The 23,793-nt window shown below is 44.4% G+C and overlaps 1 protein-coding gene across 1 annotated transcript in view; it reads left to right on the forward strand.

Annotated features, from left to right (window-relative positions):
- Positions 1-23,793, forward strand: part of TGFBR3 (transforming growth factor beta receptor 3) — a 210,791-nt gene that overhangs the window by 137,258 nt on the left and 49,740 nt on the right. Inside the window, exons 6-7 of the mRNA XM_012500557.2 lie at positions 18,064-18,247; positions 23,050-23,218. Of these exons, the coding sequence (XP_012356011.1) occupies positions 18,064-18,247; positions 23,050-23,218 (353 nt within the window). The remainder of the gene's footprint in view (positions 1-18,063; positions 18,248-23,049; positions 23,219-23,793) is intronic.

The following is a 23,793-nucleotide window of genomic DNA, read 5'->3' on the forward strand; positions in this document are numbered from 1 at the left end:
CTCTGTAGCCCAAGCTAGAGTTCAGTGACATGATCTCGGCTCACTGTAACCTCTGCTGCCTGGGCTCAAGCCATCCTCTCACCTCAGCCTCCCGAGTAGCTGGGACTACAGGCATGCACCCCCACACCCAGCTAATTTTTGACTTTTTTTTGCCCAGGCTGGTCTTAAACTCTTGGGCTGAAGCCGTCCACCTGCCTTGACCTCCCAAAGTACTGGGATTACAGGTGTGAGCCACTATGCCTGGCCTCTAATTTTTTTTTTTTTTTATCTTGCTTTATTTGTATTCCAAACTTGAGCATTCTCTCCTGCAAGGTCTGTAGACTTGGAGCCCTAGGACAAACAGACGTTTTCAAGATGAGACCCTAGTGCCTGGCTTTTAATAACCTAAAATACCTAGTCCAGAGGCCATGGCCAGCTTACTTATGTCAGGCTTAGTCACTTTGCATGCTCATAAGGAAAAAAGGGTATCTAAGATTAGAAGTTTCAAGAAATAAGCAGCTTCTTCCAACCTCATTCACTCTCGATATTACTGTGCTGTAATCTATTTTTTTCTAGCCATTTATCATTAAAATCAGAGAGCAAATGTATGTGAATGTGTGTATGTTTGAGTGGGGGATGGGGCATAGAAGGGGATTTTGGTCTTTGAGGTACAATTGCCAGAGCTGGCATATAAAAATAGAGGATGCCCAATTAAAGTTGAATTTCAGATAAATAACAAATCATTTTGTTAGTGTGCCCGTGCGGTATTTGGGACATAACATATACTAAAAAAGTATTCATTGTTTACCTGAAATTCAACTTTAAGTGGGTGTCCTGTACTTTATCCGGCAGCTCTACTGGGAGGTAATTCAGGTTTTTGTTTCCAGTTAACACCCTGGCCTGGGTGTTAGGAGGCCTGAGTACTAGTCTTCGCTCTGCCACTAACTAGTTATACATCATCGAGAAAAAAATCACTTAACTACTCAGGCCTCGTTTCCTCATTTCTAAAATGAGGGGATTGTACTAGCTCATCTCTAAAGTTCCTCCCAGCTTTTAAACTCTGTGATTCTTTGATAGTACGACTGCTAGATATTATATCCCAATTTAATTTGGAACAGAAACTGGCAAATTGAGCATTGCCTCTTCAGCAAATCCAAGTAAATATCAAGGCAGGGCAGTTGCAATAAATGACAGAAACTAAACTCTATGCTATTAGCTTTGGATTAAAACAAATCAAAACTTAATCCTAATGAAAAATGTAAATTAATAAATTTAAAACCAGTTTTGTGTTTTCAAGAAGTGGAGAGGGATGGGTGAAGAAGCTGGAGCTGCCAACATCTAGTTTATTCCTTTTGCTTAAACTAGAGGCATTAAAAAAAAAAAAAAGGTCCAAATATTTTGGGCCTCTGCCACCAAACCACAGGCAGTTCTCTGGTCTGCACTGGAGTTTGGATTACTGACAAGACTCAGTGAAAAACAAGTGCTATTTGTTTTCCTGTGCCTAGTATTTAACTGGAAATCAGAAGGCTAAATTTCCAATCAGTTGCTAAATAGCCCCAGATGTGTGCTCAGTGTAGCACTAGGAAGGGACATGCACAGCCCATACCACCGCACATGTCCAGCTGTTACCTTTTCATGAAGCCAAGTGATGTGTAACTGAGGGTTGTAGTGTCTGTCCAAAAATGCCCTAAGAATAACTCAGACATTCAAGTTTGCCTGTGGAGAGGGGAACTTTTTTTTTAAAAAAAATTCTGTATTCTATTGTGTTACATTAAAAAATCTGGAAATAATTTTTTTCTTTGCTAATTTCCTTCTTTCCCTTCTTTGGCAGTTCCCCCACCCCCATGTTTAGAAAAAAACACAGAATTAGCATACCGGGTATGATGGTTTGTATGTACTTGTTCATTCATCCAACACACATTTTTTAGTGCCTGACTGTGAACTGTGCTAGCTGTGGAGGATCTAGGGAAAACTGGGGTGAATTGCCTGTCCTCAGGGAGCTTCCCATTATGTGGGAGAGCTGGTTGAAAAATTGGGAATTGCAGTTTAGTGTGCTAAGTACTATTACACTAAATAATAGTGAAAATTGGAGAAGATGAGAATAGTAGAAATTGGAGAAAATGAGAATTCTCTTCTTCCGAATGCAATCAAGGCAGTTTCCTGCATGAGGTTGGCTCTGGAGAACAGCATGTGGCAGATGGGTCGGGGTTGCAGACACAAACACAGCTCTTGGCTCGGCCCGAAGCATTACCCCTGTATTCCAGGGACCCGGATATACCAGTTTGTGTTTTGCAGTGAGGTCTTTCCCCAGATAAATTCTCTCTTGAAGGCAGATTAAATAACTAAATGTTTCAAGATTGCTGGTGGTTCTTCTTCTTTTTTTAAATGTCTCTTGTGGAATGACTCATTGTGTCCTGTGGGATATTCCAAGTGGTTGTGTACCATGCATTTTTATTCCGGAGTCTGCTCATCTGTTGGTTTTGTGGCTTGTCCTTAAAAGCCTTAATTATATGGGTCTTGATCCTCTCATGAACTAGGGTCAGTCAACTACCCTAGTTCAAACAACTCATTCCTGTTTCCTAGGAATGAGTTTTTGGCCCTATTGTGGCCATTGAGCTCTTCCTAAATGTCACTATGGCAATTAGAACATTGGAAAGAGCCCAGTTTCAACTGGTAAACCTGGTCCAGAAGGGGTTTTTGAAAGACTCCTTGGGATTTATTCTAACTTGCTAGGTTAAGGCTGGTGAATGTTGTGAGTGAGTGAATGGCCTGTGGCCCCTGGGAGATTTGCCTGGGTGTATTTTTCCTGAGGAAGGCATACTGTCCAGGAGGGTTCACGCAAGTGTAGACTTTTCCTGGCTCTGGCTGGACTTGTGTCATGTCTGTGTGCAGGCATGGGTCGCAGCCCTATGAAGGCTTTGCTTTCATTCAACAAATTGAGGTCAAATAAGCTCGCTTTCACTGAGGAGGCAAGGTCGGTGTTTCTTCGTGTGGAGTCCCATGGCGCCTTTTAAGGCTTTATTGTCTAAGGCTAATCTGGTAATCAGATGCATCTGCCCTTCCCAAGTGTTGGGCAATTGTATCAAATGTCACATCTCCGGTGCCCTTTGTTGACGTGGTGGCCAGCCTCCAGAGAGCTGTTTGGTAGAAAAAGTGACTGTTTTGTTAAGGGAGGTTGCAGAATATTTTATTTCCATGTAATAGGAGGGGAAAAAAAACCCCAACTGTCTACCAGGAGACTCTGGGAGGCTGACTTGAAGGCTGTGGCTGTGCCTTGTTCCTCTCATAAATTATAGACAATGATGCCCTTGGTAAAGGTTCTCCACAGGTGGCCCACACTCCCCATCTCAGAAAGCAACTCCAGATGGTCCAACTCCTTCCTGGGCACAGGTTGTTGGGCTTATTTGAGGCGAATTGGTTCTTGCACCTCGAGTCCACATTATCTAACTCTAGCTTGGAAGCTACTTCTGATATCTGCAGGCAAGGAAGGAGTCCCTTTAGCCTTCTAATTTCTGTGTCTAGGATAGAATGTGCTTTTCTCAAGGTCTGCTTTTGCCTTTGGTTCCGAACACTCTATCCTTAGATGGCCCAGGGTCTTTGTTGCAACTGTGGGTCCTTAATGCTGCTGTGCTAGGGACTCACCATTGGTTTGCCTCTGCCTTGTCCCACTGAGGTGGTGAATGACACGGTGTATACCTGGAAGTCAGGGGGTCGTCCATCTGCCACCTCTAGCAAAAGTCTCACAGTCCATTTGATCTCTGGCCTTTCCATCTTTATCACGGAGAGCCTGTTCTTGAGATTCTATTGGTTCTGGGTGATACAGATGGCAGGGTGATGTTCAGAGCTGCTGTTTGGAGCCAAGCCTGCCACAATCCATTAAAACAGGGTTTTTATATCCTTTTCTTGCAGTTTGTGTAAGAAGACTATGGTCCTGCCATAGTGAGGAATGACTCGTGGCCTGTCAACCTCAGCATCTGTCAGACAAATCTCATGGCCCGATGTGAGGATACATACACACATATGTGTATGTTTAACAAGCACTTCTAGTGTGTGCCGTGTGTGAGGTACTCTTCTGAGTACTTACATGTATGACCTTAGTCTTCATAATAAGCCTGTGAAGTAGGTGCTTTTGTTGTCTTTGTTTTAAGATGAGGAAACTGAGACAAAGAGGTTAACACGTACCTGGTCCCATAGCTAGTAAGTGGGGGCTCTAACCTAGGGATGGTACTTAGTAAGTACTCAGTAAATGTTAGCAATAATAATAATAATACTTTCCAGAATGGTAAATGGGGACCTCATTGGGAACAGTCACACTGCTGACTCGAGGGCATGATTATGATTTTTATCTCTAACTCTGGCCTCCAGTCTGGAGCCACTCATGACTGTCCCAAGAACAGGGCTTCAGAAATGAACCCGTAGAGCCAAATCAGGGCATCGCATCAGGTGAGCAAACTTCTTGTTTCAGCAAAGTGTGTTGTGCATGACTTATTTCAGTACTGGCATCTAGATCATATGAGTATTTCACTTGGATAAGGATTTTAAAACTGTTTCTTGACCCCTTTCCCAAGAGCACTTTCCCTGTGGGGTCCCAGATGGAACGTTTCTGGATCAGCTCCACCAGGATGCCTTAATATCTGCATCTATCCTGAACCCTGTGGGGACCATTTGTTAATTGATGCTAAATATGTTCAGTTCAACCTTCTTTGCTTTGACCTAGGAGACCACCTTGATCATCTTCAGAGACTTCAATGTAGACTGGGAAATGGGTGTGGCCTGCTTAAGAGGGCTCTGCCTTTGCTTCAGAGCTAATTTTAGGAAGCTCAAAGGAGGCTCCAGCCACAGTTGTTTTGGGCTAGAGGCCTCACCTCCATTGTTGCCCTCCAAGGAAATGCCCTTGAGAATTTTTTTTTCCCAAACTGTTGTTAGGTCTGTGGTTCCTGGGCCAGAATATGCAGCTCTGTTTCTCCTGGGGCTTGCATCAGCCATTCCCAGGAGCTGTCAGTCAGCATTTATCTAGAGAAACAGAATCAGTCAGGGATATATATGAAGAGATTTATTACAAAGAATTGGTTTATGCCATTGTGGGGACAGGCAGGGCAATCAAAGGCCATAGGGAGGCCTTCAGGAAGGGCAGCTCAGCATGAGCAGAAGCCGCTGTCCACAGGTGGAATTTTTTCTTCCTCAGGGAAGCGTTGGGTGTGCTCTTAATGGCTTTCAATGGATTGAATCAGGCCCACCCAGATTATCTGATACAATCTCCCTTCCTTAGTGCCACCTGATTATGGAGTTTAATTGTGTCTACAAAATACCCTCACAGCAACGTGTAGATGAGTGTTTGATTGCATAGCTGGGGAAGATGGCCTAGACACATTGACATATAAAACTGACCATCACAGAAATTTTTAAGATCCTTGAGCAATTTGTTGTTGTTTACTCTAACTTGACTTCTAGCCAAGTAATTATTTTGTTTCTTTAACAGTCATTCCTATTTCTATCTGTCCCTTCCATTCCATTCTCCTCCACTCTGACGAGCACAGCTCCTGAGATTGCTGGGGAAGGGGGGACAGAGAGGGAAACAACCCACCAGGAGAATCTCTGCAAGTGGCGGTGAAGGGTGGGAGCCCCCTGCTTTGCCTCACTGCTTTTCCTTTTCACTCTCCTCTAAGCCTGGAGAATGTTCCTCTGTATTTGCCTACCCAGCCTTGATAGAAAGCTTGCCCTAAGACACCCAGGTCTTTGCTGATCTGCGAGCCAGTCAATTCCCTCACCAACGGGAGATGACCTTTCCAGGCAGAGTGTCCACCTTCCCACAGTTGAAAGAGCATCGTTTTTGGAGTCCAGCAGACAGTTGGAATCTGCACTCATTTCTTGCTAAAGGTGTGTAATCTGGCACTTTATCTAATTGCTCAGAGCCCCAGTTTTTTCCACTATCAGATATGAGGATTCAGAATCCATGTGACATGCACTTAGGAAGTGTGCAGCCTGAGCTTTTGTGATTAATATCATATTTCCTAGTGTTTTATTAACATGAGGCTGAGGGAAGAGCGTGTCTACCCTACACTACTGATTTCTGAGCCTAGTAGCTGACTCTTCCACAGCGATGGAATAGAAAGAGCTCTAGAGTGAGAAACCACATCTTTGGTTCTATTGTCAACCCTGTTGTCTGCCAGCTGTGTGCCTTGGGTTGAGCTTCGATTTCCTTCTCTGTAAAATGGAATTGAGATTATCAGCCTTGATGAAGAAAAACTCTAAGAATTCTAGGAACATATTTGGAGCCAGGCATTTGTAAAAGTCAGTTTTTGCTCTTGAACTTGACTTGGCAGATTGGATGTAACTTAGAAGAAAAAAAAAAGAGAGTCTTCCCTCCTGCGGGGTTCTCCAGGAGCACATTTGGAGGACAAACTTAGATAAAGGAATATGGCAAGTAATAGTAATGATACCAACATTTCATTTTTTTCCTGAAAAACATCATTTAGATTGAAATGCACTTTGAATTTGGGGGTAAGCTCTTCCATCAGGCTAACACTGGCAGATGAGGAAGGGTAAAGTTAGGAGTCTGAAGAATTTTTTGTAAAGCTGGACAGGATTCCTGTGTGGCCTGGGACTCTACTTTGGAAAACTATATTAGAAAGCAGCTTGTGCTTCATCAGTTTGGTAACTTGTGGGGACTTTGTTTTTCAGATGGAATGACATCTTCTGCTTCTCTTTGTATATATACACACTCACATGTACTGTTGTTCTGATAACGTTTCCATGGGAGATGAGACTATTGCTTTTGTACTGGCTCATGTTCAAGTTTGTGCATGTTTGTGTTTGGAGGGCAGCATCTCAGAGCTTTCCTCTTGGACGTGTGTAAACATGCAGGGTGTGAAGAACATGGGGCGATTTCAATCGTTTAGGTTTTTTTATATTTCTGCAAAAATTAAGAACAGGATGATCATGAATGTTTTGAGAAAAAGTAATAGTCAAATATGTTTTAAGTCATTTTATTGGAAGAAAGTAATCTGGTTTGGGGTAGTAAATAAAATCACCCAAGAATTTTTAAATGGCTGCATGGATTTGTGTTTCATGAATGCATGATTGGCAGATACCATCATCACATGGCTCATGAATATGTAGCTTTGCAAATTATGAACCTAGGTTCACAGGCATGGAAGTTATTATTTCTGTGAAATGAAGCTTTTTTAAAAGGCACTGAGTCATGATATATGTTAATAGAAAACATGTTTCAGATTGCATTTCACATCACATGGCTTCAGAGGAAATAGGCAAGTGGGGTCCTCCCAGGAATTGGGTAGGGAGAACGTGTGATTTTTCCTCTTTTAGAATGCAGGGTTCAGTCTTCATTTGGAAGGTAAATATTTCAATACTGTTCCAGTATGTTTGTTTTTGCTGGACTTTGTGTGTCCAAAATACATAAAAGCATAATCTTTGTAATGCCTTTCTGTGTGGGGGCTGTGATGAGTTCTAGGGCCAATCTGTAGATCCCACTTAAACCTAAACTGAGATTCTTGAGGAATACCTATTCTCCTTTACCGTGTGTCTTTTCCCCCTGGAATTGAGCCAGCAAGTTCTTGACATGGCAAGTGTTTCTGAAATATCCGTATGTTTTTCTTTGCTTTCTTTGTTTTCCTTGTTTTGCTCTTTCTATTTTCCTATGCAGGCAACTCCAAAAAGAGATTTGTTTGTGCAGGAGTCAGGAAAAGGGAAGAGGAATACTGAAAGCTGGGAGTAGGGCAGGACAGAAGAGGGAGAGGAGTCTATTTTCATTGTGTAAGTGTTGATCTTCCACCAATGCCAAAGTCACGGACATGTGTGTAGTTGGATGTGTGAGTTAGAGCAGCCCCAAGGGCCTGTAACCTGAATAGCAGGCACTCACCCAGCTGATAACTCAAGTTCCAAATGGACCACAGCTGAGTTGTAGGGGATGTGTGTGTGTGTGTGTGTGTGCACGCGTGCGTTTGAGATTCCTGGAACAGATTTCCTCTGAGATCTCAATAGGCTTTTTCATTATCATTGGGGAGCTATGTTTCTCTTATTTCACAAGGCCCATTTCTTCCTTCTGAGATGTGCAAGGAGATAACTCCATCCATGACTTGGCTTTACACTCTCCCTCTTGGCTTTTTTTTTTTTTTTTTTTTTTTTTTTTTGAGATGGAGTCTCGCTGTCGCCCAGGCTATAGTGCAGTGGCGCGATCTCGGCTCACTGCAGGCTCCACCCCTCAGGGTTCACGCCATTCTCCTGCCTCAGCCTCCCAAGTAGCTGGGACTACAGGCACCTGCCACCTCGCCCAGCTAATTTTTTGTATTTTTAGTAGAGACGGGGTTTCACTGTGTTAGCCAGGATGGTCTCGATCTCCTGACCTCGTGATCCGCCCGCCTCGGCCTCCCAAAGTGCTGGGATTACAGGCTTGAGCCACCACGCCCGGCCTCCCTCTTGGCTTTTTATCATCAGGGCAGAGGAGAGATTCTTGCTTGTTCTTCAAACAATCTCATTCGAGCTTTATAAAGATTATTGGAGTTTAAATAATATTCATATCTGTGGCCTAGAACAATGTTCCTCAAGTATGCATCAGAATCATGAGTGGTAGAGGGAGGGTTATAATGTAGTTTCCTATGTTCCCACCTCCCACCACCCTGGAGTCTGCATTTTAACGTACTTCTGTCTGAGGATCACACTTTGGGAAGCGTTGGGCTTGAGATGTTTTCTTGACATTGATTTATGTTGAGACCACACCAAGAAGCAGATGGTTGGATGGACATGATCAGTTCATAAGCATGTTCCTTTCTTAGGGTCATATTGGAGGAGGTTCTAGAGAAGCACTGTCCAGTAGAAATATAATGCGAACAATATATGTAATTTTAAGTCTTCTATTGGTGCATTTAAAAAGTAAAAGAAGGCTGGGCATGGTTCCTCATGCCTGTAATCCCAGCACTTTGGGAGGCCGAGGTGGGCAGATCACCTGAGGTCAGGAGTTCGAGACCAGCCTGCCCAACATGGTGAAACCCCATCTCTACTAAAAATACAAATAATTAGCCAGGTGTGGTGGCAGGTGCCTGTAATCCCAGCTACTCAGGAGGCTGAGGCAGGAGAATCGCTTGAACCCCGGAGGCAGAGATTGCAGTGAGTTGAGATCGCGCCACTGCACTCCAGCCTGGGTGATGAGCGAAACTCCGTCTAAAAAAAAAAAAAAGTAAGTAAAATTAATATTAATGATACTTTGTTTAACCCAGTAGATCCAAAATAATATCACTTAAACATGTAATCAGTCAATAAAAATTAATGAGATAGTTCACTTTTTTCTTGTGCTAAGTGGTATGCATTTTACATTTATAACACAGGTCAATTTAACTAGCAACATTTCAGGTTCAGGTACTTGATGGTGCCATGTGACCAGTGGACACTACATTGGATAACACAGCTGTAGAGCAATGATGCCTTCGCTAACCCCCTGGCAGACACATGGTTGCTCATGGCACTTGTTCCCATTTCTCCAGTGCTCCTGAATATGACCTCAGAATCCTTCTCGGCACAGAACCTTAGGCAGGCACTGCCAGTTAATTGGACATCAAGATTTATTTTATTTATCAAACAAACACTTAACAAGTATCTTTTTTGTACCCAACACTTGGGATATACCCATGGACAATGCACACTAAGATCCCAGCCTCTGAAGGAACTTTCTAGTGGAAGGAGTTGGGCAATAAGCATATTATATGGCATTTTAGAAGATGACAAGTACTGTAGAAATAAAATGTAAAGTGGGTTTGGGAGAATCAGAATTCCTAGAGTGGGGCTGGGTGATGGGGTTGTAAATTTAAATGGGCCCATTGAGAAGGTAACATTTGAATAGACTTGAAGGAGGTTGAGGTGAAACTTAAGATGAGACTTAATATCCACTTTTGATCTAGGGTGGCCTGAAGTTTCCTCAAGACTTCATCTGGGAGCATTCTTTTTGGGGTAGGGGTCAAGGAGGCAGGAGGTTGGGGATAGGGCAGTGTGGCACTATCCACAGCAAGCTCCTGTCCTCACCACTGAAGACTAAACCAACGTCGGGGAGGCCCAGAGAGAGGCTACAATGCAACCTGCCAGGCGGTGAGTCAGCTGATATGCTAAGTGCTAAAGCAAAGAACCTCAGTGCCAGGAAAGTGGTGTCTGTGCCCATTAGCTGGGACTTGTGTACTTCACTCAGGCTTGGGAGATCAACCTTGAGGCTTCCGTGGTTCTGCTGAGGACTTTAAGAGTTAAAGCTTAAAGACAGGTGTGGAAACAAAGGGCTGGTTGCCTCTTTGGCTTTTTTCATGTACTTTTGGATGAGGTTGTTGAACCTGATCCAGAAAAAATAATAAACTTGGCTGTGGTTGCCTAGCCGTAAGTTCTTGTAATAAAACTCCCAGCAATTGGCAGATAGAGTAATGTTCTGCTCTTTAAAAATGTCTAGTAGCATAACCTGAATTTCAAATACAAATGTTGTGCATGGTTCAAGTAGGGAAGAGCATTCAGGAGAGTCCAGGGTGCATCTCAGCATCCCAGGATTTGTTAGACTGTAAAGTGCTTCACAGTTCCCCTTCAACAAACCTTTACTAGGAATTGGGACCCTTGGAGCCCAGTGCTCTGTTCATTCCCACGGGAAGACATTTGTCATGTCAGGGAATGTTAGAGGATTGGGTTTTAATTAGCAAGCAGGAGGAAAGTTCATTGGGTTGTGGGGAAGACATGGAATTACTAAATATGCTTTAATAATTGGTTTTTAGGTGGAGTTATTAGGTGAAAAATCAAATCATTAGCTTTAAAGCTTGGCCAAAACCTCATTTCCTGGGCAGTAAGGGAAGCAATGAGTTTGGGTAATGGGAATGAATAAATTATGGTGTATCCTTTCCTATAGGTAACAACATTGAGCTTTCATTCAACAAGCAATTATTGGGTCCTTGCTTCATGCCCAGCACTATGCCAGGCCCAAGGGATTCAGAATGAACAAGGTTTTTTCTTGGCCCTCGAGGCATTGCTTTGTCAAATGATGGTGGCAGGTGATACTCCTGGGAGGACACAGAACGGTTTGCCATGGGAGCAAGGTAGGATAGAGGGGTTCAGGCAGGGTGCAGGGTGTAAAAAGACCCAGGAGTGTGTGGCAGCATGATGTGTTCTACAACTGTGAGTAGTTCTTGGGTATGTGGGAGGGTGGCGTGAGATGAGGGTGGGCAGAGGCACTTCAGTCATGCGCCATGTTAAGATGCTTAGGTGCCATTCCGCTTTATCATGTGTTTACTTTTTACAAGGATTACCCAGGTGACAGTGTGGAAGAGGGGTAGAAGGAACAGGAATAGCAGCTGGGAGGGTAGGAAGTTACTGCAACAGTTTGGTTGAGATTATAAGGACCCAAAATGGGACAGTGTTGTGGCAAGCCTCCAGGGATAAGGTGGAAGATGGGGCATAGAATAAATAGTCTCTGGCACACAGCTCCTCCAGCCCTCATAATCTCTGAAGTGCTAAGTACCTTTCTGTATGCTAGTGAGATGACTGGTGGCTGGGGCTCCTGGATAGCCTCTGGATGGGGGCTGGTTGCCAAGGGAACCAACCATGTGATTGGAGGTTGGAACTTTCCGCCCACCCCTCTGAAGGAGGGGAGAAGGGCTGGAGATTGACTTAATCATCTATAGCCAACGGTTTTATCAGTCATGCCTGTGGAATGAAGGCTCCCTAGAAATCCCTGATCTGTGGGGTAGGGTTTGGAGAGCTGCTGGTTGGTGAGCATGTGGAGGTGCTGGGGTGTGGGGGAGTGGCGCTCTCTGAGAGGGCACAGAAGCTCCTCACCCCTTCCCCATACCTTGCCCTATGCATGTCTTCCATCTGGCTGCTGTTCCTGAGTTGTATCCTTTATCATAAATAAATAAACTTAAAAGTATTTCCTTGAGTTCTGTGAGCCATTGTAGAAAATAATTGAACCTCAGGGTCATGGGAACCTATGATTTATAGCCCCACTATCAGAAGCATCTGAAGAGGGGCAGTCTTGTGCGACTGAGCCCTTAATCTGTGTGGTCTGACCTATCTCCAGGTAGATGGTATCAGAATTATATCGAAATACACAGCATCAGTTGGTGTTCTGAGTTGGAGAATTGGTTGGTGTGGGAAAAACACCCAGATGTCCAATGTCAGAAGTAAACTATTGAGAGTGGTGTGAGCATAGAGAAAAATAGATTGTTTTTCTCCTATACACTCTTGCAGTTATTTTCCTTGCAATGATGATTGCAACCCTTTCTCATATTAGACAAAATTATTCTGGAGCATGGACTGGTAGACTAGAGGAATGACCTGGAAATATCTTGTCTTCATTTCAGCAGATGATATGATTTGGGTCTGTGTCCCTGCCCAAATCTCATGTTAAATAGTAATCCTGTGGCCAGGCATGGTGGCTCAGGCCTGTAATCCTAGCACTTTGGAAAGCTGAGGCAGGTGGATCACCTGAGGTCAGGAGTTCAAGACCAGCCTGGACAACCTGGTGAAACCCTGTCTCTACTAAAAATATAAAAATTAGCCAGGCCTGGTGGTGGACACCTGTAATCCCAGCTACTCAGGAGGCTGAGGCAGGAGAATCAATTGAACCCGTGAGGAGGAGGTTGCAGTGAGTCAAGATCATGCGATTGCACTCCAGCCTGGGCAACAGAGTGAGACTCTAAAAAAAAAAAAAAATTGTAATCCCAGCTGGGTGTGGTGGCTTACGCCTGTAATCCCAGCACTTTGGGAGGCCGAGGTGGGTGGATCACCTGAGGTTGGTGGATCACCTGAGGTCAGGAGTTTGAGACCAGCCTCACCAACATGGTGAAACCCTGTCTTTACTAATAATACAAAAATTAGCCAGATATGGTGGCACACGCCTGTAATCCCAGCTACTTGGGAGGCTGAGGCAGGATAATCTCTTGAACCTGGGAGGTGGAGGTTGCAGTGAGCCAAGATGGCGCCATTACACTTCAGCCTGGGTGACAAGAGCAAGACTCCATCTCAAAAAAGAAGAAATAAAATAAAATAAATTGTAATCCCCAGTGTTGGAGGTGGGGCCTGATAGTAGGAGGTGATTAGATCATGGGAGTGGGAGGATATCCTCTTTTGTGCTGTTCTTGTGATAGTAAGTGAGTTACTGCGAGATCTAGTTATTTAAAAGTATGTAGCACCTACCCACTCCCTCTCTTCCTCCTGCTCCTGCCATATAAGTCATGCCTGCTTCCTCTTCACCTTCCACCATGATTGTAAGTTTCCCGAGGCCTCCCTAGCCATGCTTCCTGTATAGCCTGTGGAACCATGAGCCAATTAAACCTCTTTTCTTTGTAAATTACCCAGTCCCAGGTATTTTTTTATAGCAGTGTGAGAATGGACTAATACAGCAGGGTTCTTGGCAGGTTGTAGCATGATGCCCTTGCAAAGATGAGGAAGGTTCTATGAGGTCCCTTCGTAGTTGGTTGAACAACCTGGAACCCCAGCAAGGACTGCTAATGTGCTCAGGTTAGTGTGGGAGTGTACGTATGGGTCACAGACTTCAGCCTTGTCTTGGTCAACTTCTCAGGGATTTAGATGAAAGTGCAGAAGGTGTGCTATAAAATTTAGTTATTTATAGCTATAAAATAAGGATTTTTCCATGGTCTCTTCAGACTTGAAATATGGGTCTAAAGAATAACAAGACTTTGCATTTATTTTGGGAGAATTATGGGTGTGACGATAGGATAGAAAAGCCTCGAACTGGTGAAAAGACCTGGGGGGTTAGGTACCATCATCATCTCTACCATCCTTCCTGGTGTGAGTGACCACTGTTTCTCATCTGAATTATTCTGGAAGTCTACTAATGATCTCTTGCTTTTTGTCTCCCTTTAGACTCGACATAGCAGCCAGAGCCATCCTGTGAAAACATTTGGTAGATGTTTCAATAGTCCTTACAACGGTCTACAAGGTCCTGTTGGGTCTACTGGTCTCCTCTGGGACCTGTGTCCTACCAACCTCCCCTCAGCCCTGTGTCCTGCCAACCTCCCCTCAGTCCTGTGTCCAGCCACACTGACCTCCTTGGTCTTCCTTCACCATGTCAGACCTTACACTTGCTGCGTCTCAACTGTGAATGCTCCTTGCCCTCATGTTTGTGTGGTTTGTTCTTTTGTCTCCTTTAGGCCTTTAACTTCTCAGTGACTTTATTTTGCTCCTCTGGCTGTCTTATTAGACTTTAATCTCCATAAGGGCAGGGAATTTTGTCTGTCATGTTCTCCACTGTGTCTCCAGCATGGAGAACAATGGAGTAGGCAGGCACTCCATAAATCTTTGTTGGCTCTATGTTTAAAGCATAGATTAGTGTATTAGGCTGTTCTTGCATTGCTAAAAAGAAATACTTGAGACTGGGCAATTTATAAGAAAAGAGGTTTAATTGGCTCATGGTTCTGCAAGCTGTACAGGAAGCATAGCACCAACATCTGCTTCTGGGGAGACCTCAGGATACTTTTACTTATGGAGGAAGATGAAGCAGGTGCAGGCACTTACTTACACATGGCAAAGGCAGGAGCAAGAGAGAGAATGTGTGTCTGGGGAGGTGCCACACACTTTTAAATGATCAGATCTCACATGAACTCAAAACGAGAGTTCACTTATTACCAAGGGGATGGCCCAAGCCATTCATGAGGGATCTGCCCCCATGATCCAAACACCTCCCACCAGGCCCCATGTGAAACGTTGGGGGTTACCATTCAACATGAGATTTAGGTAGGGATAAATATGCAAACCATATCAATTAGTAAATATGAGATCATAGCAGGGTTCAGCTGATGCCAAAGCTAATGCAGATGCTTCATGCAGTGTTCACATATATAAAGAGATTTATTATAGGAATTGTCTCATGCAATTATGGAGGCTAACAAGTCCAAAATCTGCAGAGCCAATGCCCCAGTTCCAGTTCGAAGGCCTGCAGGCCGCTGTAGCACCGGGAAGAGCTGATGTTCCAGTTTGAAAGCCATCAGACAGAATTCTTACCTGTGAGAGGGTCAGCTTTTTGTTCTATTCAGGCCTTCAACTGATTGGATGAGCCCATACGCGTCAGGGAGAGAAATCTGCCCTACTCAGTGTACTAACATTTAAATCTCATCCAAATGCATCCTCACCAAAATACCCAGAATAATGTTTGGCCAAATATCTGGGCACCTGTGGCCCAGTCAAGTTGACACATAAAATGAACCATCACAGTATGCTTCTCAGACCATACCTGGAGACCGTGAATCTTGTCCCGACACCATCTTTCAGAGACTATCCTGTTGACGCTCTGACAACCAGGGTGTCTGGGGCAGAGTTGAAGAAGCTGGGGGTGTTGCCCTGAAAAAGCAAACGTGATTGAGGTCAGGTGACACCTTTAAACACCCGAAGTCTTGTCTCATGGAAGAAAGATGAAGGAATTCTTTGTTCTGGTAGGCATGGCTCAGACTAGTGTATAAAAAGTGAATCTAACAGAACAGAAATCTGCTGTCTTGGGAGCTAGTGAGGTCTTCTTTCTGGAAGGGTGCAAGCAGAGGCCAGCCCTGACCAGGAGTCAGAAGTCTTAAGTTCTGGTCTGGGCCTGGTGCTGACTCTCTGGCCTTGGGTAGGCCATTAGACTCTGAGGTTTCTGCTTTTCTGCTGTACAGGTCATGGTAGCCTGCCTCACAGTTCCGCAGATCAGATGGAAATAACATCTGAACAATACCTTCTGGAACGACACCTTCTAAAACTCAGCTCTAGCCTTGTCAGGGTCAGGAGAGCTGGCAGTCAGGAGGAGAATGCTAGCTCACTCCTTGCCGAAGCTGAAAATTTCCACTGACCTGCAGTCGGGGACACCTCACTGCAGCTTTGCTTTCTTCTTACTGGAATGTGCCTGAGGAGTGGCAGTTAACTCCAGTTCCAAATTCCTCAGCCCTGAGTGTATGAAGCTTATTGCTGCTGGCCCGTGAGGAGGACGATGCCTGGAGGGAGCAGAGGGAGTTGTTCCTCCCCCACGAATCAGCCCCATCACCAGCTTCATCACGGCATCGCTCTTTAATTACTTCAGGACACAATTCGGAGTTGCCGTTGATCTCTTCTGTATTTGTGCTGTTTGCTTTCTTGCCTCTGGAATGCACCAGTGTGACATCCCGCTTTCTGCTCTGAAAAATGTACTCTCTATATAATGTATTTAAAGCCCAGTTGCTGTAGTTTATGGCCACAACATGAATGAGAAACAAGAAGCAGAACATCCAGAGTTTCTCGTCTAAACATTCAGAACTGTGCTGGCAGTGGGACAAAGGCCTCTGGACTGTTGTGGGTTTTGGTGACAGCCTTGATAAAAATGCCTTTTTAGTACAAGTGAAAAGAAGATTTTACTACAGTGCAAAAGTCAAAAAATTAGATAAACATTGTTGGAAGTTCAGTGTTGATGAGTAGCTAAGCCTCAGAGAAGTTACACTTAGGTGGGCATGGTTATTTTTTGGCAGGAAAATGACCTAGGATTTTTTTCTTATTCAGGCGACGTCAAAACAAGGTTAAAGCTACATGTTCCACTCTGGTTTTGTTTATAACTGGCATCAGGACATTCAGAAATGATCGTGACTACACTTGACAGCACTGATACGTAGTAAGTGTGCAGTCAGTGGTAGCTGTTGTGAATAGCTTTGGTTTGCACCCAGTTTATTAGTGATTAATTCAGGGCTTCCACAGAGCCCTGTGTAGTTCTCCACAGCTACCACTGACTGCACACTTACTACGTATCAGTGCTGTCAAGTGTAGTCACGATCATTTCTGAATGTCCTGATGCCAGTTATAAACAAAACCAGCGTGGAACATGTAGCTCTGTACCATCTGTGTGGCCCGGGCATCAGGATATCTAGAAATTCTTCAGGTGATTCTAGTTTTCACCTTGCAATATTAGTAGGTCATGGAATCAATTAAGTGAAGTACTTTTTTTTTTGCCAGCATTTTTAGAAGATACGTTTATATAATTGTATAGAAAATATTAATGCCTAGCACAGTAGCTGGATAAATATAATTTTGTGTGTGTTAAAAATGCTTCTGTGATAGAACCATTAACAAAATCCCTGCCCTCGACTTGCTTCTTAGTCTTACTTCAGAAACTGCATGCTTTTCGTTATGAATAAATGGTTCATGTGAAATTTAATACAAGACATTTATGGTTCTATGACTTGGGAATTTGTGAGCCTTCTTGCCCACATTTTGAGGTTTCACTCTGACATTGAAAAAATCCGTTATTTTATCAATGCTAGCCAACAAAAATGGCATGCTTATTTTCACCAGCAACTAAATTTGATTATAGCACAGCAACAAGATGATGATTTTCCTCCTTTGGATATGTTAATTACACATATATCATGATATGCTAGCTCAGCAGTGGTCTAAATACATTCAGCAAGAATGAGGTACTTGCATAAGTCATCCTGAAAGTTTTATTACATCAGTTTAACAGCCTTTTGACTTCATTATCTATGGGAATTTGGGGGTCTTACACAATAAACTGTTACAAACATCTCACTGCTATGAAATAGAGCAATGTGATAGAAAGGCTGGCAACCTTTGGCCATTTTTATCTCAGTGCTGAGGTGAACATGAACCAAGAGGACTCTCGCTGCGTCCCTATTGTGATGACTCTGTCGGCAGATGCTGCAGCTGTGGAAGACCTGAAAGTCGTGATCCGTTGCCAGCAGGACTTTGGGATCACTTGTCTTGATCCTGAAGCTTTTTAGAAGCCCATGAGAACGTTCATCAAGGCTTCCCACTTGACTTGAAATACATTCGTTGTAAGATTGGTCTTCAATTTAGATTTCTTGGAAATAGCAGTAATAATTCTTACGATTACTCAGTGTGCAATGCAGTCCGTCATCACAAGGTTCTTTCAGAGTTCAGAGGGTAGTTTTGCCATTGTCTGGGGGGACTAGGCTTGAGATTATTTCTTGAATCCGCGGCTTAAAAACGCCGATCTGCCTGTATGACAAAGGGAAGAGGTTCGATTTACAAGCACTTCGATTTGAGAAGTGCTTTCCCTAATTATGATTCAGCTCCGGTGACTGCACCATGTTAAATATGCAATTCTCTTTCCTCTAGGTGTCTGAGGGTTCTGTGGTCCAGTTTTCATCAGCAAACTTCTCCTTGACAGCAGAAACAAAAGAAAGGAACTTCCCCCATGGAAATGAACATCTGTTAAATTGGGCCCGAAAAGAGTATGGAGCAGTTACTTCATTCACCGAACTCAAGATAGCAAGAAACATTTACATTAAAGTGGGAGAAGGTAAATGTTAAGTGGCTTCAGTTAATGACTGATTTATGATAGGCAATTGTTTTCTTTTCTGAAACCAGGTGGTTAGGGCAAGGAATCACAGAATTACAGAATGTTGGAGCTGGCAAGGACCTGAGGGGTCATTTGGCCCCAGGCTTCTCCACCGCCCCTCCATATTCCCTCCCTTCTTTTTTCCTCCTGGGGAAGCAGGCCTGGTTATGGCCAAGTGAAAAATAGGGAGGAGCATGGGGAGAGAGGAGAAGGTTGTTTTGTGGGATTTAGAAGACACCCACGCACAGAAGTCAAAAAAAGTAAGTGGAGGTGAGAAGCCGAGGGTGTGGGAAGGAGGTGATGACTGATGGAGTGGAAGAGCTGGCAGAATGGGTCAGCAGGTGGCTTCCTCTTACCTGTGTTCTGCAAACGTTTGAAGCCTGTGTCAGTTTGTGGTGCTGAGACATAGGTTACATTTTGGACGATAGCAAAGGAAAAGTATTCAAATATATTTAGTACAAATGACTATTACAAGGACAAACTGTTGGAGAAAAGAAGTGTATGGTCTTGATAAGAGATTGCCTATTTAAATTTCCTTGCATTGCAGAGGGATAGAAATATCCAGAAACCCAGTTTTGAAAGCCTTTAAAAAAAAAAAAAAAAAAAAAAAAAAAACCCTTCTCTTCCTTTCTCATTCTTTCGTTCTTTCATTCTTTTCCTCCCTCCCTCCCTTCCTTCCTTCCTCCCTTCCTTCCTTCCTTCGACAGGGTCTCGCTCTGTCGCCCAGGCTGGAGTGCAGTGGTGCAATCAATGCTCACTGCAGCCTCAACCTCCAGGGCTCCAGTGATTCTTCTGCCTCAGTCTCCCAAGAAGCTGGGACTACAGGCATATGCCATCACACCTGGCTAATTTTTACATTTTTTTGTAGACACAGGTCTTGCTATGTTGCCCAGGCTGGTTTTGAACTGCTGGTTAAGAGATCCTCCTCCCTTGGTCTCTCAAAGTGCTGGGATTACAGGCATGAGCCACCGCACCTGGCCAGACCTTTTTTTTAAAATCGTTATTTTCAGTTGAGTATATTTGGATCCCCCATAAGTTGCTAGGAAATAACTCTTGTGAATGGGTCCTTGTTATAGCCGGCTGATTGTGTGAACACTGCGTTTAAGGTCTTCAGCATCCAGCTGCTTTCTGTTAAATTCTACAGCAGCTGTCACCTCCTCATAGACAAGACAGGGAAGAGTGGGTTAGTGAACACTTGATCCCAACTCTAGTTTGGATCCGGGCTGCTTTAAAGTGTGTGAGAGACAGAGGCAGGAAAGGTGGACACGGACGTCTGAGAGGATGCTACGTGCAGAAGCCATTTCAGGGGTCTTCACGTGCACCCCACTTAACCCCACGGTAATAGCAGGAGGAAGACGTCATCTCCACCATTTGACAGAGGGCTTAGTGGAGGGCTAAGTGAACCTGCTCACATCCAAGTTACTAACAAGTGGCAAAGCCAGAACACAAACCCAGGCTTCCTGACTCTTGAGTTTAACGCTTGTTGCCTGAGCTGTACTTTAAGTCCTAGCCAAATAAGCATAACTCAAAAAGGGAAGTGGTCCACCTGGATGAACATCCTTGTTTAGTTGAGGCAGAGAGGAGGGGGTTTAGATGAGGGTTGGGCTCAAAAAGTCTAAGTTTGTTTCTGTACTCTCATGATAGGTAGCTAATAACAGAGGTCAAGTCCCACTGAGACAAAATGAAAAATCTCTTTTAATAAAGACTCTAAGCCCTAGCCAGCGGGCCGCGTTTCTGAAGCAGAATTCTAGTAGCATGAAAGAATGTTGATTACCCCTTGGAATTTGTTAGAAAAAGAAAATTTGTTATAATAACATTTAGAATGTTGGACTGTGTTCTCTCGGCAGTGCATGAGCTTCTTTCTAAGCACAGCAGTCACTTACCCTGAGAGCCACGGGTTGTCACTTAACTGGTTAAGCCTGTGCACACTGGGTAGGGGGAGCCAACTTAAAGGACCTGGTGTCTGGTGCAGTAAAAACTAGTTAACTCCTTGGTAACACCTTCGGAACCCCTGAAACTTGACTCCAGCCACCAGTTGAGTATGAGTCACTGGGTCATGCCATGGAGAGAGGAGCAGTAGGGAAAAGAGGTTCCTTGGTGAGGTCAGTGGACCATAAAGTGATATTGTTTATCACCACGGCTCAGACTGCACTGCGCAAGCTTCATCCCCCACTTCCCAGAATCTGACCTGGCTCTTCCTTTCTTGTACCCAGCGATCGCAGGCCATGAGGCCTGGTTGCTCTAACCCGAGCGATTTTCAGAGTGTGGTTTTTGCCCCAGCAGCATCCGCATCACTTGGGGACTTGATAGAAATGCCAGTTCTCAGGCCCAACGCAGACCAACTGAATCAGAAGCTCTGGGGGTGGGACCCAGCAGTCAGTGTTTCAGTCAGCCCTTTAGGAGATCTGATGCTTGCTGACATTTAGGAACTGCTCTCATCTATATACCCAGAATGGAAGAATTCAAGAGTTTTGCTCTTATCCCCCACTGGTCTTGCTGCGAGGCTTCAAGCAACATTGACTTAACCACCACAGCCTCAGTTTCCACAGCAGGAAAATGAGGTGGTTTGCATTACCCCCCAGGTTCATTCCTGCGCTCAGAGTATATCCTTCTGTGTCTCAGTCATTTGTCAGTCTTTTCCTAAAATACAAATAAGCATGTGACTCCCCCTGCCCCCAAACTTGCCAGGTTTCTACCCGGGAATTCCCCTTTGCGGTTTCCTTTCTACTTGGCACTCGGTTTAAGTTTTGATGCCAGGCATTCGGAAAGTCATTGGGGAGCGGGGGAGAAACCACACACAACAAAAGTGGTCAGCTTATTCAACTTAGTGACAATGGCATCTGGGACTAGAGCCCTTAATAACATCAACTTTTGAACAATTAGACCTTTCCTAGTGGCTTCACATGAGTGAATATTTTGTTATTTGTCTCAAGTCTCACATCATTGTTTGTTAATTCAGGAAACCTATACCATATGCCCACTATGTGCCAGATACAAGCCAGGCACACTATGAACTGGATAGGCCGGCCACAATCCCAGGAGGGCCCTAGTCTCTTGAGTTCCAGACTGGCCTGTCCCTAGCCCATAGACACTCTTTCTTAATTAAATTTCAACCTTGCCATTCCAATATCATTTTCCATCCTGTGATGTGGGGGAGGCATCCGCAGGGCTGCAGCTGCACGGTGTGCATACCTCATTTGCTCATCTGGCAAAACCCTCAGCAGATGTGGAGGGAGGCTGCTCTAGCGGCCTGAGTCAGTGGAGCCTTGAGCTTTTCTCTCTGAGGGGGAGGGGAATTAGAGGAGACTGCAGAGTGCAAACCCAATGCTCTCTTGCAGTGAGCCCACAAGCAGAGGCTTTGGTCCCCTTTGTTCTGGGGTGGTGCTGGGGGTGCTGTGGTGGCCAGAGCCGTGATGCCCCAGTGTGTGCTGCGGACCTCAGCACAAGGGAGATTGCACAAGTTGGGAGGGGGAGGGACAGTATCAATCCAGTCTTAGGACCCCCGGTTGGATTCCTTACTCCAAAGTGAGACTTCCATGTGGATTTGAACCCTGGCATCCTGTCCTCAAAATGGAAAAGGCAGAAGTCTGTTTTATAGTAGTGCCAGGCCTCTGATTAATTATCCCTTCTGAAAAAAGCATGCTACACCTAGAACTTCCTTGACATTGGTCCCAGCTGTCACACTGCCAGCAGTTTCTTTCAAGTTCTGTTGAAACATTTAAGCCCGTGGATGGAAATCCCATCAGCCGCCGTGCTGTGTAAATGGCATGTGCCGTTGGGGGAGTGTCTTCAGATTCTGGTACTTGCATCACTTTCCCGGGTGGAGGTGGTGAGCAACTCTCAGCACAGTGAGATAATGTTTGCGAAAGCACTTTGTAAACTGTAAAGTGCCATATAAACTTGAGTTGTCTGTGTTCAGACTGTGAGAAAGAGCGAAAGTCTGCCTTCTTTGTTTCCCCCAAACTCCTACCTTTCATCTTCACAGTATAAAGTGCTGTGAGGAATACATATGAGGGAAAGATTAATTCTACATGGGGTGTCGGAGGATTAATTAGGTGGTTGCTTCTCCTGATAATTGAAATAACAAATATCCAAGGAGGAGTGTATTTGGGGATAGAATGGATTGAATGTTAAATACACTGACCATGAAATACCTAAGTATTGGATTTTTAGATAGGAGATGCTTGGTAGACAGATGACAGTATAAGTCGACTGCTCAGAAAAGGAGTCATGATCTAGGTACAGGTTGAAACCATGGGAGTGACTGAGATCACCTAGGAAAAGAATGAGATAGAAAGGGGATTGAGGAAGGAGCTGAGAAGTTCTTAGCCTTGGTTTATGTTGGAATCAACTACAGAGCTTTTCAAAAAAGAAAGCTCCCTAGGCCCTGCCTGGGTGTTCTGAATCAGATTCTCTGGGATGGGGTCTAAACAGATTCTGAGCAGAGGAGGAGCCAGTGGAAGAGATGTGAAAGATAGGTCAGAGGAAACGGACGAGGACAGGAAGTATCACAGAGAACAAGCAAGGAGAAGATTTAGCCAAGAGAGGCCCCTAGTTGGGGGCTAGTCAACAGAAGGTCACTGGTGACCATAACAGGATGCATTTCAGGGCAGTGGTTGCGGAGTTCACAGACGAAGGCCCATTCTTTGAGCTCGTGGTTCCCTGTGTCCGCCATTTGCTCAGTTTCACTGTCACCCTCGTTCCTTTGAATCTGGTTACCAAGTAGCTCAGTGGTTTGACAGATTGTCCTGTGCCTCTTTCAGATCAAGTGTTCCCTCCAAAGTGCAACATAGGGAAGAATTTTCTCTCACTCAATTACCTTGCTGAGTACCTTCAACCCAAAGCAGCAGAAGGGTGTGTGATGTCCAGCCAGCCCCAGAATGAGGAAGTACACATCATCGAGCTAATCACCCCCAACTCTAACCCCTACAGGTAAGTGAGTCTAAGTGTGTGAGTGTGAGAAGAGATGAAAGTAAAGATCTTCCTTGACTTGAGGCAGGGAGAGGTGCAGCCCATCCTACACAGGAGGGAAGGTAGCCATTGATGCTTCAGGTGTGTTTGGTCAGATGTGTTTCACAGAAGCTTTGAAGAAGAGACTAAAGGCACCAGTGGTATATTTTATATTCTGCATCTGTCCCTAAATCCCAGATATTTCAGATGAATTCCTGAAGCCTGTTCCGAACTTCTGGGTGTTAATTACAGGACACAGTCACTCTTGCTTCATCTTTATCACCTCTGACTAAGTTTATCCCTGATAGGAAAATTATAAAATATGCCCTATTAATATAATTATCATCTTAGTAACCTTCTGTTTTTAATAAAGCTCTGTTTATGGTGTCCTTAGAGCACTTAGGCACTCAGAGCTGTTTGCTTTAAATCTGTGTGTGTGTGTATGTGTGTGTGTGTGTGTATGTGTGTGTGTGTGTGTATGCGTATGTGCATGCATATGTGTGGTGGAGTGGCTCTTCATGGTGCTATACCAGAGAGCCATTTGATAGAAGTTGCCG

Source organism: Nomascus leucogenys, chromosome 12, assembly GCF_006542625.1.
Source record: "Nomascus leucogenys isolate Asia chromosome 12, Asia_NLE_v1, whole genome shotgun sequence".
Classification (NCBI taxonomy): Eukaryota; Metazoa; Chordata; class Mammalia; order Primates; family Hylobatidae; genus Nomascus; species Nomascus leucogenys.